Source organism: Hevea brasiliensis, chromosome 9, assembly GCF_030052815.1.
Source record: "Hevea brasiliensis isolate MT/VB/25A 57/8 chromosome 9, ASM3005281v1, whole genome shotgun sequence".
In the NCBI taxonomy this organism is placed as follows: domain Eukaryota; kingdom Viridiplantae; phylum Streptophyta; class Magnoliopsida; order Malpighiales; family Euphorbiaceae; genus Hevea; species Hevea brasiliensis.
Window position 1 is genome coordinate 97,080,702 of NC_079501.1, and position 18,642 is coordinate 97,099,343.

Here is an 18,642-nt window from a genome sequence, read left to right on the forward strand (position 1 = left end):
TTTTGGTAAGATTCATGTGGTGTGGTTGCCTACTTCTGAAGCAAGAAATCATTCTATGGAAAAAACACACAACTCATACCCAAGATTCTAGCCTTCATAATTTCTCAAGAGTTTGATGGTTTTGCATTTGCTTTGCCATTCTTATAATATAATTTTTAGAAACAGCACCAGATTCTCATTCTCTTCATGCATCACCATTGACTATAGTTCTCTTACCATTTATATATTTTCATCACACTGGATTCTCACAAGTTTTGAGATTGTGGCCCCCCATAATATATATATATATATATATATATATTTGTGTGTGTGCGCTCACTTATTTCTTAAGAAACTCAAATAAAACTATTTTGATGAGCCTGTAATGAAAAAAAATAGGGACAGACTTATCTGTCAGAAAGCTAATTGTGGGCTTATTTTTCAAAATTTTACATTGGTTATAGAATATATGGAGTATGAATTATATATAAATAAGAACCCTGTTAAAATTATTACGATTTTAATGGTGGTCTATTTTCATAACTAATCTATATGTACGTAAAAATTATTATTTTTTAATACTTTGAACGTATGCAATAATTACCTAATATTTAAAGTTACTTGATTATCCATATAATTTAGAGTTGAAACTGTTATAGTATAAATAAATGAGTCAAATGAATTTGAGTTTGAATCATTTTAAATTTATTTTGAAATCATATTATTTTTTAGTTTTATAAGTTTTATTTTAATTATTTGTTGAATCATTATATAAAAATTTCATATCACTTTAAATTGAGTGGGAATCAATAATATGGTTAATTTTGGAGAAACTTATCTAAATATTTGATTACAATAACTTTTCTCATTCAATTACTTAGGAAGTGCTTTGTTTATTGCTTAAGAGATTTTTTTTATTTTTTTAAATAAAAATAAAAATATCACTTGTTTGCATACTAAAAACAAAATTTTCTTAAAAATAAAAATACATTTTTTGCAAAATAAACATTTTATAAGAAATAATAATTATCATCATCATTCTTAGCTGCAATAATTTTTTTTTTATTGTTATCATTATTACTATTATTATTTTAAACAAGTTTTTTTTATTGTTATCATTATTACTATTATTATTTTAACTTTATTCGGTAATATTAATTACTTTAATAATTATTAATTATTTTAATAGTTATCAGCAATTTTATTATGCATTAGTTGTTAATAGTTAGTTGTTTATAGAGTTAATTTCAATAAAAGTAGCTACCATATTAGCTATTAAATGTAAAGATAATGGTTTTATCTTATTAACCTTAGTTAAAAGCTTTCTCAATTTCTAAAATTTATGAGGAATAATTTTTTATAAATTATTTTCTCAATCTCTAAATATTAGTATAAATACTCTACCATCAAACAATATAAATAAGAGTGATAATATTTTAATTCGAATTAAGACATTAAACACTATCTTAAAAATTATTTTCGAATAGAGTATTTAACTTTACAATAAATAGATTAATATTATAAAAGGTTAAAAAATTAAATTTTTATTTTTATTTTTATTTTATAATAAATGTAATTTTTAAATTTTAAAAGTGAAAAGTAAAAGGTTGAACTAAAGGGTTATCTTAATTTAATTATAATATACTAAACTATAAGTAAAACCACCTTGGTTCTTGAATCATGGAGAAATTTTGGGAGAGAAGGGGTAAAATAAAAGTGAAAAGAAATTGTTGGTTGGTGCAATGGAAAAGATAGAGATAGAGGATGCACCTCTCCTTTTGTGTACTTTATATATATTTAAAAAAAAATTATGCATAGTTTATGGGGCCACATGATTAAATATGATTAAGGTGAGTATGTTGGAAATTAATTATGTTAAATTTCAATCACTATAAGTTCTCTTGATGATGATGATGATGATGAGTTCTGGCCGACAATTCATGAATTTCTCTACTAAATCTTCTGATACTATAGATTAATTATATGCATGCATGGAAGAATCTAATCATTTTAATTTTAAATAAAATTTTTATTTATTTGTTTATGAATTTAAATGAGTTGAATTCATATTTTTTCATATTTATATATATAATATTTATGGGCCAAATTTTATAAGTATTTTTATAAAAATTATTAAATTTTATTTTTTTTATAAAATTTATTAAACATTAATTTAATTTTATAAAGATCACTGTCATATAAAATTAAAAACTTTTAAATTAACTTGCTGATTTGTCAATTATTTTATAAATTAAATTATTTTATTTTATTAGTTTTTTCTTTTTAAATATGATGTATAAAAAGTATTCGGTTACATTCTTCGCTGTTAAATCCTTCCCCTTTTCCTATTTTTTGTCCACCAGTAACCATTACTTAAGTATTTTTATGTATAAAATAATTAATAAATTAATAGATTAATTTGAAAATTTTTAATTTAATCACGATAACTTTTATGAAATTAAACTAAAATTTAATGAGTTTTATTAAAAAAATTAAAATTTATTAATTTTAATAAAAATATTTATAAAATTGAGTGATTACATGTAATAATTATCTCAATATTTACATAAATTACAGAGAAGGAATATAAAATAAGGTGTGAAAATTGTTAAATTTTTTTTATTATATAATAAATTTTTAATGTGTTTATAATATATATTTTTGCTTTATTATATTATAAGATAGAAATTTAATTATTGAATCAACTAATTAAGTAGAATTTTTTTTTTAATAATGAAATTTTTATAGAATTATGAAGTTGTAAATTTGAATATCAATTAATAAAAATATATTATAATGATGGAATGATAAAATATTCAGAAAAAACCAGATTGGCAAATCCCCAAATCTGGCAATTTTCTAGGGATTTAAAAAGGAGATAACATTTAAAACAATTTACTTTCTGTTTTAGGCCTTTTAACTTTTCATCTTATTATATTTTAAAGGGGTTAATGGTAGAATAAATTAATTAATAATTATATCAATATTAAAGTTTAATGTAAAATAAAAGGACAAATTATATAGTAATACTCTGTGTTTAGAAAGTAGAGTCAACTAAGTTTTTCAAAATAAAGTTTTTTAAGATAAGATTTTTTATTGTTTGGTGAGTAAAATAAGATTTTTGGAAGTTTTTATAAAATTTTATTTTAAAAAATACATATTCTTTCAATATAAATTTAAAATTTTTAAACATTAAAAAAACTTTGAATCAAATAATTTATTATAATTTAAGTACAACATAATTTTTTCATAAAAAAAAATAATTGAAACTTCTATTTAAAAATATTTAGACAGAATGAAATAATTTTTTAAATAATAACTGATCTTTTTTCATTTTGGAAAACAAAAGAAAGCTTTATAAAAATACCCTTTTAGCTCGAAAAAAATTTAAACTACTAAATTTTAATGGAATATCAAATTTTATTGATTGAAAATTATTAATGTATTTGAAAATTCAAAATCTTTTACAAAAGAAAGTTTATTATTTATATTATATTTTAAACTGTCAAAAAGTCCATTAAACATTATAATAAATAAAATAAAATAAAATTCAACCGAGAAAAGAATAGCAGGATCCCAATATTAGGAAGAGAATTTTGAATCCATTTTTTATGAACACAAATTTAAGAAAATAAATTCAGATCTATTCCGAATAGATTAAAAAAAAAACTAATTTTAGGATAGCCATCCATAAAAAAATTCATTGGTGATAATAGCATAAAAAAGATATCTCAAAGAAAAAAAAAGAAAGAAAAATGTAATTTCATATCATTCTTAGTTGACCTAATTATATTTAAAAATTACATTTTTATGCAAATTTATAATTCAATTCAAAGGCCTCAATTTCTCAAATTAGTTACAATTTTATCCAACTCATTAAATTATTCAAAATTGAAATTAGAAAATATTGTTTTTCATTAGAAAATTCTAAAATTTGATTTTAATGAATAAAAAACAGAAAATTGATTGAAAATAAAAGCGTGAAAAGAGAGAAAAAAAAACATAAAAAGAAAAATTTTAATATATAAAATATTTATTTTTTAATTAATTTGATTTAAATTATCAAAATTGAAATATTTTCTTAATACCATTTTCATAAAGCTTAAAAATAAGCAAAAAAAAAAAAAAATACAAGCAAGGAATCAATTAAATAAAAATATTTAGCTTAGTTATAAAAAGAAAATTATAATAATAATGAAGATTCACTACATTAAATATGTTAATTAATTATTTAAAAATAATTTTAATATATTTTATTTATGAAAATGTTTAAATATTTAATAATATTTTTAAATTTCTTTTTCAATAATATGCAAACTAGTTCATAAACTTTAAAAAAAAAATGAGAAAATTGTTTTTTCTTAATTTTAGAAGAAAAATGAAGTCTCTTGATTTCAAGCTCCTCCCCACAGGCATTCTTTCATGGCTTCATCATGATGTTTATGGAGTTCCCAGCTCGTTCTTAGCTGTTTGTTTTGAGCTTTAAGTCCTCCTTTTTTATAAAAAAGAAAAATGAATAATTAAATTTAAAATTTTACTTAAATTGAGAAACATATTTATTATAATTAGGGCTTATATAGTCAACGACAGACCCAAGGGAGGCTGGCAAGGACCACTATTCTCCTAAGATTTTAATTTTTAATAAACTCTCATATTTGGTTCACTAAAAAATTTTTCTAGCAAAAATTTAAAATAATTATATTTATTTATTAATTTAATTAAATAAAAAAATTAAATAACCCATATCCTACAAATTTAAAAATTTATTTTTATTAACTCAATTAAAATAAAAATTAGTGATCAATATTTTTAATTTTTTTAATTATTAAAAATAAATTTAAAATTATGAATGAATCACATTAAAAAATAAACTATTTAGAAAATATTTATCTTAACTTATAAGCTGGTTATAAACTTTAAAAATAAGTTTATCATCTTATTTATAATATTTTTTAGGCTTATAAACTAAAAAAAAATTAAGTTAAGGATTAATTTTTTATTTTAGTACTTATAAATTATTTTAATCAAATATTTTATCATATTATTCTCATTTAATTTTTAAAATTTCACTATTTATTTTATTTAATATTCTTTTTAATAATTCTAAATAATAAATATGCTTATAAGCAACATTTCATAAAATGTACCATACTTATTAAGCATTTATAATTATTTTAATTAAATACGTAATTATTTAAAATTTTAAATATTTATCAACTTAAATTAACTTTTAAACTAAATCAAAAAAAATTTAAATTTAATTATTATGTCTAATATTAGCCTCTTAAATTTAAATATTGTTTCCCTCATTATATATAGAAGCCAATGATGAATTTTATTAAAAACCCACCTTCTTTCACTAACCCCAATCTTAGAGATTAAATGCTTCCACACACATATATATATATATATATATATATATATATATATATATATATATATATATATATATATCAATTATAATTAATTTTTATAGTATTAAAAATGATATAAATAAATATTTATATATTTTTTATTTTAGAAATAAAAATTTTATTTGTGAAATTTGTTCATGAATCTAATTATAATTTAATTTTTTATTATATATAAAAATTATTTGAAATATTTTAAGTATATTATGGTTTCTAAAGTTTTAAATCATATACATTTAAACATTTTAGTCTTTAAAATTTCAATTGAATTTGAAGTTTTGAACTTTGATTTATTTATATTACAAAATTCTTTAATAACTTTTTTTTAATACTAATGTTAATATATGAACTAAAAATATTAATTTTGAAACAATATAAGACCTTGAGACAAATCTCATGAGGGATTTTTTTTAGTTAACCATTTTTAATAATTATCAAATATAAATTATTTATGGTAGAGAGCTTGAATTTTGCTAAATAGAGTGAGGAATTGATGTCTCAGTTTGATCAATCTCGTTAATTATTTTTTATATTTTTATATTTTTTAATTTATTATAATTTAATAAATCTATTCATATCTATCTTTCAAAAGAATTCTCCTCATAGGAGAGAAATTATTTATAATAACACAAATAAAAGTAAACAAATAAAAGAGATATTTAAAACATTGAATATTTACTACATTTGTGCACTATCTCATAATAAATATTTAATTTAAGAACTGTTGAGTTTGCTCTAATATGAAAATGAACTTTAAGTCATATTTGGTATGGCATGATCAAAGTTACAATATAATCACGATTAAATTACGTATTTGATTACGTTATTTGGTAATATAAAAAAAATTTGACATAATAAAATGAAAATTTTGTATCAAAATTAATTATATTTAAAATAATATAATGGTCATTATATATAACAATAAATGTAATATTGTTATAATTTTTTTATTCATTATTAATATTATTACCACCATTATTACTCGACTACCACTGCTACAACCACAATTAATCTACTCTGTCACCACCATCCCATTATCAATATCGCTATCACTATCACTATCACTTAATCATCCTTATCACCACTTAGTTATTGTCACCTCTACCAACACTTGACCACTACCACCACCACTATCTCACTTTACCACCGCCATCACCATCTAACTACCATTGTCGCCACCACTAACACAATCATTTAGTCATCACTACCACTCGACTACCAATCATTGCAATTATTAACATTTACTATTAACATTACAAATAAATTAAATATTAAAATAATTTATATTGCACTACCTATATTTTTATTTTGTAACTAAACAAAAAAATATAATAACAATTATATTATCTTACGTTATAATTTTAATTGTATTACATAACTAATTATATTATATTATATTACGCTCTATCAAACATAACCTTACGATAATCGTGTAGTCCTGAACATATGAAAGTGGAAATATTCAGGAGGGTTGAAGTGGACAAATATGGATGGAAAAGTAGATGTTAATATTCATGATATTGATATTTGTGCTGATGGTCCTCATCATCATCCTTACATATATACACAGTACTAAGGCTAGATGCTTATAACTTCAAATATGAAGGTAACAGGCTATGGCTATGTAGACAATTTTCCACCAAACAAGCTGGAGAAAGGGTGGGTCTCTGATGGCTACATTTCTCTGAATAGTGTTTATTAGTATGGGTACCCACTTCCCACTACCCACTTCCCTTTGTATTTAGGCACATTAGCCACTGCCTTTCAACTTCACTTTTCTTTCTTCCCCACCCCTCCTTTCTTTATATTTTGTAAGGCAACCCATTAATGTTTGCAGTGATAGGAGTATATCAACTTAATACAGGACAAGAGTCCATGAGCTTCATCTATAATTCAAGAAAGAAAGAAGGTTGAAATGTAAGTAAACATAGCATTTATAAATTCAAGAAAATAGTAAGGTGATGAGCTTGAGCATATACCAACTAGACAATGCTTTGAACTTGAAGTAGTTGTAGCAAAGGACAACGAAAAATAGTGTTTGAATCTCTGAGAAACTGATACGATATTTTTGAAATTTGTGTTTTGTTGGGATTTATGAATCCACGAAACAATTGAATGACTTCTACCATTTCTGTTGGGACAATAACACCTATATGACTTTCCCTAGGGATCTGAGTTCTGATGAAAATCTCTGGTAACAGATATATTTTGCTTGGAGGGACCTGAGCAGCCAGCACCCAAAAGAAAGTACATAATTTTCAGCTCATAGCCCTTTTTTTTTTATTTTTTTGTTTTAAGCTTCAAATGAGGACCACAATAGTAATAGTGGGGGTGCATCTGATCCATGATCTGATGACAGTCACGTATATTTTCAAGGAAAAGTGTTACTGTGGGACCACTTTTGTGGGGTGCATCTGATTTAAATCCAAGGGCTCACCCCTCTTTTTCTCTCTACTATATGCCAACTACTATATGATTATTGCAGACCCTAATTTTGGACCACACTAGGTTTGATATATTTCACAATGAGCATAGGGTGGTCCTAGATTTATCAAAAATCATAAGCTTATAGGGAAGTTTTGTGTGTGTGTTTTCTGCACTGACAGTCCTTAACTCTTTCTTAGCTAGCAGCTGCTTGCTTCTGTACAACTTTCTTAGTACTGGGCATTACATGAACTTCGCTGTCCATCATCAATTTGGCAAGGAAATTTGGTGATTGGTCACTACACTTTTCTTGTCCATTTGGAAGGTTTTTTAGTGGGAATTTACTTGGTTTGGTTTGGAGGAAACTGATGCTCTGTTCAGCCCTGCCCAGTACCCTCCACCTTAGGACTCTGATGGAAAAATGGCCTCAAAAGTTCACAGTCAAGAATGGCCAAAAGGCCCATCTTGATTAAAAATTAAAAGTTAAAAAATGGACCGGGAGTCCTTCTGGTTAACTGTAAAAAGAATTGTGCAAAAATGTGTGTTTTCAAATTAGGGTGAACTGGAAATTGGAGAACTTTTGCCAATTAAGATTGGCAATTGGGCTGAATTAACTTGAAACTCAATATAGTTAGCTGAAATAATGTGGGTAGAATAGTTCTAGTTCAATAATAATAAGTTAAAAATATTAAACTGAAGCTGAAATTAAAATTAAAATAAGAAGAACAAACAGGGACATTCATAAATGTATATTTAGATGAAATTTAGACACCAAGTGCAATGGTGAAATTATTTGGAAAAAACATAAGGGAAGACAGCAGCAATCATCAAGAGAATGGCCAAATGAAGTCCAAATGCAATCAGCAAGCCTTCATTCAATGGATTGCTCCAGTTGCTTCTGCTGCTTCTCCTCATCTGTCATGAAAGCTGTGATTGGGAAAGACTTTCCAATCCCCATTGGAGTCTTGAAGTGTATTTTCTTGCTTGCTGGGTCTTCAATACTCATTTCAATTATTGGCACCCATAAAAACATCTGCTTGCTCTTAATACCAGTCATTTTCTTCATCTTGAACTTCTCTACATAGGCAGTCACCTCAATGGCATAGCTTACCTTAGTATTGGTTCCAACAAAGAAATGCTCACTGGGTGCCTTTTGCTTCATCCACACAAATCCAGTTTCTCTAACTCTCCCACATTCTTCAAGATCTTGCAGGGGAAGAACGCCCTTGGGAAATCCTAGCTCTTCAAGAAGTTCTATGGAGTGGCGATGGCACTCTTCAGCCCCATAAACAATTTCTGCCCCTGCACGCTCATTTTCAATTGACTTGCTACCTGACATTTTGAAGTAATCCTGATACTTTGTTTTTTTTAATTCTTGGATGATGAAGAGAAATGCTGTTGGCTTCAAATATATGAAGAGCAAAGAGTTTCTGATGGTTGGCTGGAGGTTGAGCAGAATAAAGGTGTTTGATAAGGTGGTTCACCTGCCTGCTAGTGAATGGCTGGGTTGGTAGTTTTGGTAGTTTGGTCACCAATTTCCGTGTAAACTGGGGAAGAGAGAATTTCAGGAAAGCATTTTGAGTATTTGCACACAAGAGAATCATCATTGCTTGGGGAAATCAGAACTTGCAGCGGTCTCCAATTTCTGATCGTCTCCCGGGTTGGCTTGAATTGAAGCGCTCTAAGGTCTATCAAACTGGTAGGATCAGTTTATCGACTTGGATCCAGAAGGTTTTCAACAATTATAAGACAAGCTTAAATTGTCTGATGCTATTAGCAGCAGGCATTTCCATCGCCTAAGCTTGACACCAAATCTGGGAAAAACTTGCCAGTGGAAGAAACGTCTGTGCTAGTAAAAATGTTCAATTAAAAAACACAATTATGTTCAAGGTGATGTACAAAAGACATTTTCACCTTTTCAATTTGTCATCTCTTAAGAATTTCTTTCTTCCATGATTTCTTTTTTTGGTTCTTCATGTGTACATAAGAGTTGAATGAACTACAACACTGTATGATTAGCTTGTTAGTTGCTGCTCAATCCTATTAATCTTTTCTCTGAATCAAAAATAAGAAACTCAAACAAAGTGCTCCGTTGGGTATTCATGCTCATATCCGTTGTAGTCATAATATAATCGCTCTCCCTTCTTTATATCTCTATTTGCAATCAACAAAACTCGACAACCTCCATTAACATTGAATCTCACACATTTAAGGTTCTGTTTCTTTTTTCCATCCCTGCATCAAAAGGAGTTCATATAAGATCAGACCAAAGTAAAAAAACCATTTTTCTATACAGTTTATGAAGTTAAAAAGGGAAATGCAGGACTTTAATTGTCCATAGAAGAAATGCCTCTAGCATTAGGATGTCCTATACAAAACTATACAAGCATATAACAAAACCTTTTTGTTCACGAATTTAAATCAATTGTTATTTGCTTTACTCAACAGTTTTTCCATGAAAAGGAAAGTGCATTGATTGCGAAAATGAGGTGGGTAATCATAATTTGTTTTCATACTCATCGATGTGATGACCATTCACTCATAAATATATGTATATATATAAAATCAATGGTAAGCACAACAGACTGATGTAATGCTTTAACCATACTGGGCATTAAACATTAGTCAATTCACATAATGAACCTATATAGATATTTTGCTGCTTAACCATCCAATTTCAACAGCTAATCCGCATTTTTCCAAACCATTGGATTTCTTTGGCATGAAGTAATTTTTTGAAGGTAAAAATAAAAATTTAATGTTGAGGATGTACTCACGGTGAATGATTGTTGATTCCATTGATAAAGCGAGCTATGTTTCCATGTTTATCTGGACATATGACAAGGCTTTGTGCAGGATTAGCAGCACAAAGCAATGTCATCATGCTATCCCCATCATCATTTTCCCGGCTTTTCAAGTAATCAACATCTCCAACATACTCTGTGATGATTGTTAAATCTTTAATAAACTTATCTGCCGCTACAGTGAACCTGTTACAATGACAGATATACTAAGCAAGTGATCCAAATTTATAAATCACCATCAGGGGAAAAGGACAATCTTAAAAACAGACACCATAAGCACATACCCTTCCTGTGGATCAAAAACTACCATGAGCGGTGGACACTCTCCTCTATCCATCATGCTTTTGCACAAATTTAAGGTTTCAATGTCTTCTTTTGTCAAGACCTACAATGCAATAATACTAAAATTAACAGAATCCAAGACAAATCACCCAATGACAACCTAACCATAACTACGATTAAATTCTAAGAACAAAAAAACATATGCATACCATTCAATTCAGTCTAAGCTTCACAAAAACAAATAAATAGCAATATAAAAAATTACTATTAAGAACTCTATAGCATGTGTTTATGCACCATGGAAACACAGAATTCAGGTCAGCCAAACCAACAGGTAAATAGATGCAAGTAATGCCACATTTGACCCAATTGCTGTAAAGGTCTAGATATATCAACAAGCAGATCATTCCCATTAATTTCATAACAGGTTTTCCAAGTGTTCAATCCAGATGCATACAAGATGATCTAGCCGGAAACTCAACAATTGTATTTCCTAGTATCGCTAAATTCACTTGACTAGTTATTGAATATAGCTACTCAGTTTACCTGCATTCCCCCCTTCTCAAGATCTGGACGATTGGCAGACCTGGGTGCCATGCCCGGCTGATAAGTGAGTTCATTGCTAAATTCTGTTCCTGAAGCTGTCAATGCTGTTGCAAGTGATCTCATTTGCTCTAATCTCCTTTCAGGATCTTCACTTGGATTGAAAGGCAATAACTTTCTTTTCTTTTTCGACATGACTAAGCTGCTAGACCGCTTTCTTTTCTTCAGGCTATCTAAAAACATAAGAAAAAAATTTTACAATTAATATCAACTAATTAACCAAACTAATAGATTGAAATTCTGAAGCTGGAATCATTTCTAAGATGGAAGTGGATGATACCATGACTTAGCTTCCCAGTCGATTCTGGGGACCTTTGAATGCGAAAGAAATCAATGATTTTGGTTTGAACGAGAGGGAAGGCTGCATATCACCAAAGATACCCAATTATTAATTTGGAAATTGAGACCCAACATAATACAAATTAACAGAAAATTTCATTTAGATTGGCAAAAACGTAAGGGTTTGATAAGAACAACCGATAATGACTACCCCATCTCAAATCCCTAAAAGCCCATAAATCGAATATCAACATGTAATCAAATTAGTAACCAAATGATTGAAAACAAGAAAATCGGAGAAATCTGAGAGGGAATGGAAAGGCTTGAACATACACTTGGGTTTTTTGCAGTCGGAGCAAGAAGGACAAAACCAAGACCCTTTGGGCACGGAAACGAGTATGGGTCTTAAGCAAAAGAGATGATACCCTCTGTCACATTTGTCACAAAGAAGCAGTTCAGCCGGAGAATGGCCGGAACCACATTCCATGCAGCAAACGTCGTCGTATTCGGTGGCATGATCTGCATATAGAGAGCGAGAGAGAGGGTTTGGAGCTTGAGTTCTGCGCCTAAGTGCCATTACCGTTGTGGTTTTGGTTTTTGCTGAAGAAGACATTGGATTGGTGTGCAGATGAAGAGGGAAGCGAAGGGTAAGCGTTAGTTTTAAGTACGACCAATGGAGATGGAGGCAAAGAGGATCCTTTTGGCGCGTTATTTTGGTTTCGCGGGAAGCGCTCCTTCGCGCCATTGTTTTCATTCGGAGGCTGGAGCTCTTTCATTTTAGGGGAAATTACTGTTTAGCACATCCGTTTTAACAAGTTAATTGTTTAGTTTTTCTATTTTAAAAAACACATCCATCCATTTTTATATTTTTAATTATTTTTTAAATTAAATTTTTTTATTAATCAATATATTTAAATGAGAAAAATTATTATTACTTATCTATACCATATATAAAAGCCACAAGAGAGACAAACATTAATTTTGTTAAAAATGGCATTTATTTTTTAAATCAATTATAATTATATTTTTATTATTTAAATTAATTTTAATATTTTTATAAATTCAAAATTTTTAATCTATTTACACTTAACTTCAATTAAATATAAAATTTTATAAAAATAATTAATTAAAATAAAAATTAATAAATAAAAAATACAATTAATTTATAAAAAATTGCAATAAAAATACATAAAAAAATATGTAAGTAATGCATGGAAAAACATGAAATTTAAACGTTATATGGGCTCAAAATTGAGAGTTGTTCAACTCGTGGATTTTTTTTTTTTTGCCTTAAATGAGAGAATACACGCACACAAAGTTTAGTGACAAGGATAAACAACTGCCAAAACTCATGGATGTTGGTGGTAGTAATATTTGAAAATTCTCTCTCTCCCTTTGGAGAGAGAATTTCCTCTCCCCTGCTTCTTAGTTTTTCTCAATTCTAGTCAAGGGTTAGGGCCTCTTGTAGGTCTCTCTTGCACTTTTCAAGTAAGGAGACTCTCATCTTCCACCCTGGACTGTGGATTCACCCTCCCTACCTCTAAGCGGGGGTGTAAATAGCTTTTGAAAGCATTGGTTCTTTGGTTTTTGCAGGTTTGTGTTAATGGAGTGAGTGCTAAGCTTTTCACTTTGAGTTGTTGAATTATATAAGCAGAGACATAGCCACATTTGTAGCTTCTGATTTATTCAGAGTTTCTCAAATGTCATCAATAATAGTATCTGCAAGGCCCTTAACCAATAGTGGCTAGCCCTTAAGGCTAAATAGAAAACCAGTGAGCTCTACTGATCATCCCCTAGTGAAAAAACACTTTTTCATCTATGTTTTTTGAATCCTAAGCCCATTGATGGTTAGTTAGACAAGTTCTTCTCTTACTTCACTTCCGAAAGACATGCAAGTTGCCATCTTGATACTTTGGCCTTTAGTTTGTTGCATTCTCTCACCAATGCTTCAGCACCCTCAAAGGTCTATTGATGGCACTCCAAGGCAGTGATAGGTTTTTTTTTTTTCTTCTTGTTCAGTAGTAGTTAGGGTTTCATTATTTTAGGTCTCTTTATTTTTGAGTTTGTTGTTGCACTAGGGACTTAGGTTTTAATTACTTGCTGGACCTATTGCTTTTTTTTTTAAGAGTTTAAGGCTTAAATGTTTTAATGCTTTTGAATGAAATTTATCTACTAAAAAAAAATCCATTCAACAAAAAAAAAATTGTTAAGACCCGATTCTACGGGCCGAACAGGCACTAGGATCTAGACCAGCATAAAGCCCCCGAGATTCGTAGTAAGCTTCACTATTTTCAAACCCATAACCAGGGCCAAAATTAAGGCTATTAGTAGTATGCCCTAGAGCATATCATTTTGTATGTATCTTGTACATATTTTATTAATAAAAGGCAATTTCACTTTTCTGTTTACATAATATATTTATGTGCAATAGAAAACGTCCATTGATATTTTGCTATAAATTATATTTTTAAGTTGTTAAGAATATGAATGACAGTATTTCTAGCACAAAGTATCATAAATTGGTTCACAATCGAGGATACTTCACAAAGGACATGACTTATCCAAAAAAACTATAATCATGTTTGTTCCCAAGGTATCTATATAAGATATAAATAAGATGGAATGGTGAGTCTCATACCACATAACAAACATGATAGGCAATTATACATGATAAGTAGGCCGAACCAGTGACGCTTTTGACAAGCACATAGAGTTTACTCTTGTCAATGTATTGTCATATATCATATCAGTGCATATAATCTTTAGACCTGAGATAACACAGTTATCTTATATATAGGTAGTTTGAGTTTGATATTGTTTTCATACTTGTGCTGTGTATGGGTATATGGGCATGTGTTGGCTCCTACTAGTTATATATGGAGATACGTGTTGATTAAGATAGAATCCGTTATCCTAAGTAAATAGGAATAAAATCTTATATTCATTTAATTATTCTTGATGTTTCAATTTCCTGGTCAGGACAGACAAGTTTAGTCAGAAAAGAGTTTATGATAAGAAAAATCTAATTAATCAATAACTGGAATTAAAAGAGAATATAATATTTATAGCAAATGGGGTTTGACATTAACTATGACTCCAGCTCGAATTGGGGTTTTGTAACAGAGAGATTCTAGTTCATGGTAACATATGATTAAAAGTTCATTTAAGGTATTCCTTATTACTGATTGGGTGGCCATGACATACTATGCTAGGTGTCAACCATAGTCTATGAGATGCCTGAAATGATTTATAGAAATCATTTATGGTAAGAAAGAGTTATAATGATATTAAGAGTTAATATCATTTCTCATTGCCAATAAGTAATGAGCCTTGTAAGTTACCCATCTACACAAGCTAATCACCATTTAAAATATGGTTTAATTGATTAATTAAATAGTTTAATTAATTAATTAAAGATGTTTGGTTTGCAATAAGATTGCAAAGTCCCTAACATGACTTGAAACCAAATATAAGTTATTTGATGTATAGTATAAATTAAATTTATATTTAATTTGATTAAATATGAATTTAATTATGATAAATTAATTAATGGAGATTAATTAATTAATTAATTTATATTTGATATAAATTAATTTAAAGATGAGAAATTATAATTTTGGGTTGAAAACTCAAATTAAAAAGTAAGGGCAAACTGGTTATTTCACACGATGACATATGGCACAATGAGATTATGACACATGGCACCAAATGAGATTGTCATTTGTCTTCCAATTATGCAAGATGATAAAAGTCAAGATTCAATCTACCTTTGACACTTGGCTTGATGAGATTAAGTTAACAAAAGTAAGATTAAATATAGTAGTGACATGTGACAAGAGAGTTAATGAGATTTTAACCTAAGTATAAAAGGAAAAGAAAGAATAAACAAAATCAATTATTCTTCCTCTCTTCAAAGTGGACGGCGCCTTGGTGAGTCCATCTCCTCTCTTATTTTCTCACTTGATTCAAAGAAAAATCCCTTATTTTCTTTGAATTAAAATTCCTAGAAAAAGTTTATAGTGTCATAAATATCTATTAACCTTCACTAAAGCACTAAACCCCATCTTCAAGTGGTTAGCAAAGCTTGAGAGGCAAAATTTGGGGCTGCCATAGTTGCTTCTTGATGTGCTTGTGGTGGACAAGCTAGAGGGATAACATTTGGGGTCCTAAGATGTGACACTCCTTACCCGTCTACAGTGTAGCCGAGCAAGTTATGCCACTCAGTGTGTCGGAACACCAATTCATGTTTCAATTTCAATTAATCCCTTTTTATTCATTTATTTATAATTTTTGATAAATCTAAATTTTTTCGCAAATTTCACAGAAAATCCGGCAGAGTGCCGGCTATAAATTGGAAAACAATTCTTCTGAACCTGTTTAAAAACACTTCCAATATAATTATAATCTCAATCTCAGTCAACCACCAACATTTTTCAACAATTTCTCAAATCAATTCAGTATCTCAAAATTCACATTCATCTCATATCACACCCAATTCAATGAGAAATACTCATATTTATTTCTGAACATAGCTCATAGGCAATTACAGCAAAAATATGATTACATGAGTTTATAATATACATAACAAAAGTTTACAAATACAAAAGACTTAGGTAGCCCAATATCCTATCAATGCACTGCAATTTGTGAGGTGACTTTGAACTCTGAGTGCAGATCTGAAAACTCACGATGTATGAGGTCTGCTGGACTCCCCAGCTATGTCTCCAGTACCTGCGCGTGGCAAAAGCGACACGCTAAGTAATTCTGCTTAGTGATGACAATATAAAATAAAATAAAATAAAATAATAACATGTATGCAGAATATATGTTTACATTTTTGGTAGACTTAATTTTAAATATTTATTGCAATATTATTCAATTAAAGTTTGGTAAGATTTATTAATATTGCCCGAGTAACCTATACTAGTTGATTGGACTGGATAAACGAGTAAACTAGTACTGGGTATCAAGTACCTCGGGCCGTCACACCATCGGTCACATATGTATCTCCCGGTGTGCAACAGAATAGGTAATAAGCTGTAATAATTATCGGGGATTAAACCAAAGTATAACAACTCAATATCATAGCCAAAGGCTATTATGTCACAGAATGGCATGGAAAGCCATGAAATACAGAATGGCATGAAGTCATATGCAGTACTGCTAACAGAACCCTATTGGCATGCCAACCTATCCAAACCAATCACATTAGGCCTACTAGGGCATTTAACACTTTTCATTTATGTAATTCTTTAAAATTGAATTTTTATGATTACTATTCATTGATCAACCAAAATGTTGACTTTTGCATTGACAATAGGTAAATTAGTTTAAATATCATCAACATACCACATTTTGCATTTTAAACTTGTTAGTATTGGTTGCCAATACCATCTCTAAGCTTAAAGTTAATTGAGTAGAAATTTCAGTTTTCATACCTTATTTTTACTGTTCCATTGGTCACTCTTGCAGTGGTAATTTAGCAAAATGATCAACATAAAAGTTGTTTCTTATTTTGTCTAGTTGAATTTTCTTTTTTGAATCACTCCATTTGGAGTTTTTTAACTCAAGTTATGGTCCAAAAACCACAACTGGCCAGATTAGAATTTTTCTGGACTGACCATATCTACAGTGTAGTGAACAGTGACTGCAACTCCCTTTTTGGATAGGTTCTGGTCATAATTTGGGGTAGGTTTCTTCATGAAAGTTGTTGGTCTATATCTTATCTTGTTACTGGTAAAATTTCAGGTCAATTGGACCATTATACACTGAGTTATGGCCAAATGAATAATCACTGTTCATTTGGTCATTCTGCAAAAACAGATTACAATTCACCCGGATTAGGGTAAGCTTTTGGTCCACTTGGTTTGGTTTTATGGGTATGGCTTCTTCACCAAAGTTGTGTCATTATGTGTCTAGTTTCATGTCCAATTGGCCAAACACCAATTGAACATCTACAATTCAAGTTATGGCTGTCCAAACCTGCTGGACTCATGTCCAATTCTGCAGGTCACCTAGGGCAGCCACACTAAACCTAAATCCCATCACTCAACACACTTCATTTTTGGTTTAAACAGAACTAAATGGTCACTAATTGACCATTAATACCCATTTCATCATCACATGGTCAAAGTCCCATTTCTCCACCCCAAACCCTAACTCAAATATTACCATTCATGCATTTTCATTGCATTTCTTCAATCCACTTACAAAATGCACATTAAGGGCAGCCATAATAACCTTTTAACTTCATTAAAATCATCACAAACAAACCCTAACCATGGTTGCCAAAAATTTAGGGTTTACATATAATTGGTATTCAACAATTTTTCTTTATAATTTACACTCATTTATACTTACTCAACATAAATTTGAAAAGAAACATAAGTTTAAGTCACTAACCTCTTTTAGCTCAAATCCAAGCCAACCAAAACTTAAATTTTTCTTCAAAATTTTGCTGCCCACAACTTCCTCAAGGTGTGGGGTGAATTTTTTGTGAAGATAACTAGGGCTTTTATGGTGTGGAAGCTAGGGAAAATCAAGCTTGAAAAAGCTTGTCCATGGAGATTAGGGAAGAATGGTTTACGGCAAGGAAATGAAGAAGAAAGGGAATTCTGGTTTTTCTTTCATTTCCAGCCCATTAAATCTATTTTAAACAAAGTTATGCCATGTGTCAACATTGGGTTGGGTGAAGGCACACTAATGACATCATGTGATGTCATAAATTCCCATTTAATTCATTTTTTTTCTTTTATTTTTAACTCATTTTCAATTCAATTTTTAGTAATATTTATTCATATTTTATGTCATAATAATTATTTACTTAACTGGACAAGTCGGCCAAAAATCACCTCTGAAGG

At 29.0% G+C, this 18,642-nt stretch overlaps 2 protein-coding genes across 2 annotated transcripts; both read right to left on the minus strand.

The window, feature by feature from the left end:
• Positions 1-8,502: 8,502 nt before the first annotated feature.
• On the minus strand, positions 8,503-9,507 carry LOC110650982 (uncharacterized). The gene has a single exon (XM_021806152.2). The coding sequence runs from the start codon at positions 9,151-9,153 to the stop codon at positions 8,686-8,688; it is 468 nt and encodes a 155-aa protein (XP_021661844.1). The 5' UTR covers positions 9,154-9,507; the 3' UTR covers positions 8,503-8,685.
• A 150-nt stretch (positions 9,508-9,657) lies between these two features.
• LOC110650981 (histone-lysine N-methyltransferase ATXR6) lies at positions 9,658-12,570 on the minus strand. Its single transcript, XM_021806151.2, has 6 exons — positions 12,116-12,570; positions 11,784-11,864; positions 11,447-11,676; positions 10,903-11,003; positions 10,592-10,804; positions 9,658-10,049 (listed from the first exon to the last, which is right to left on the minus strand). The coding sequence occupies exons 1-6, from the start codon at positions 12,534-12,536 to the stop codon at positions 9,890-9,892; spliced, it is 1,206 nt and encodes a 401-aa protein (XP_021661843.2). The 5' UTR covers positions 12,537-12,570; the 3' UTR covers positions 9,658-9,889.
• Between the last annotated feature and the right edge of the window lie 6,072 nt (positions 12,571-18,642).

Excerpts from the sequence above, each read along its gene's own strand:
- LOC110650982 (XM_021806152.2), bottom strand. The coding sequence starts at position 9,153 with ATGTCAGGTAGCAAGTCAATTGAAAATGAGCGTGCAGGGGCAGAAATT.
- LOC110650981 (XM_021806151.2), bottom strand. The coding sequence starts at position 12,536 with ATGAAAACAATGGCGCGAAGGAGCGCTTCCCGCGAAACCAAAATAACG. Across the intron at positions 11,677-11,783 it reads GACTGGGAAGCTAAGTCATG|ATAGCCTGAAGAAAAGAAAG; the intron begins GTATCATCCACT and ends TTATGTTTTTAG. Across the intron at positions 10,050-10,591 it reads GGAATCAACAATCATTCACC|GGATGGAAAAAAGAAACAGA; the intron begins GTGAGTACATCC and ends CTTTTGATGCAG.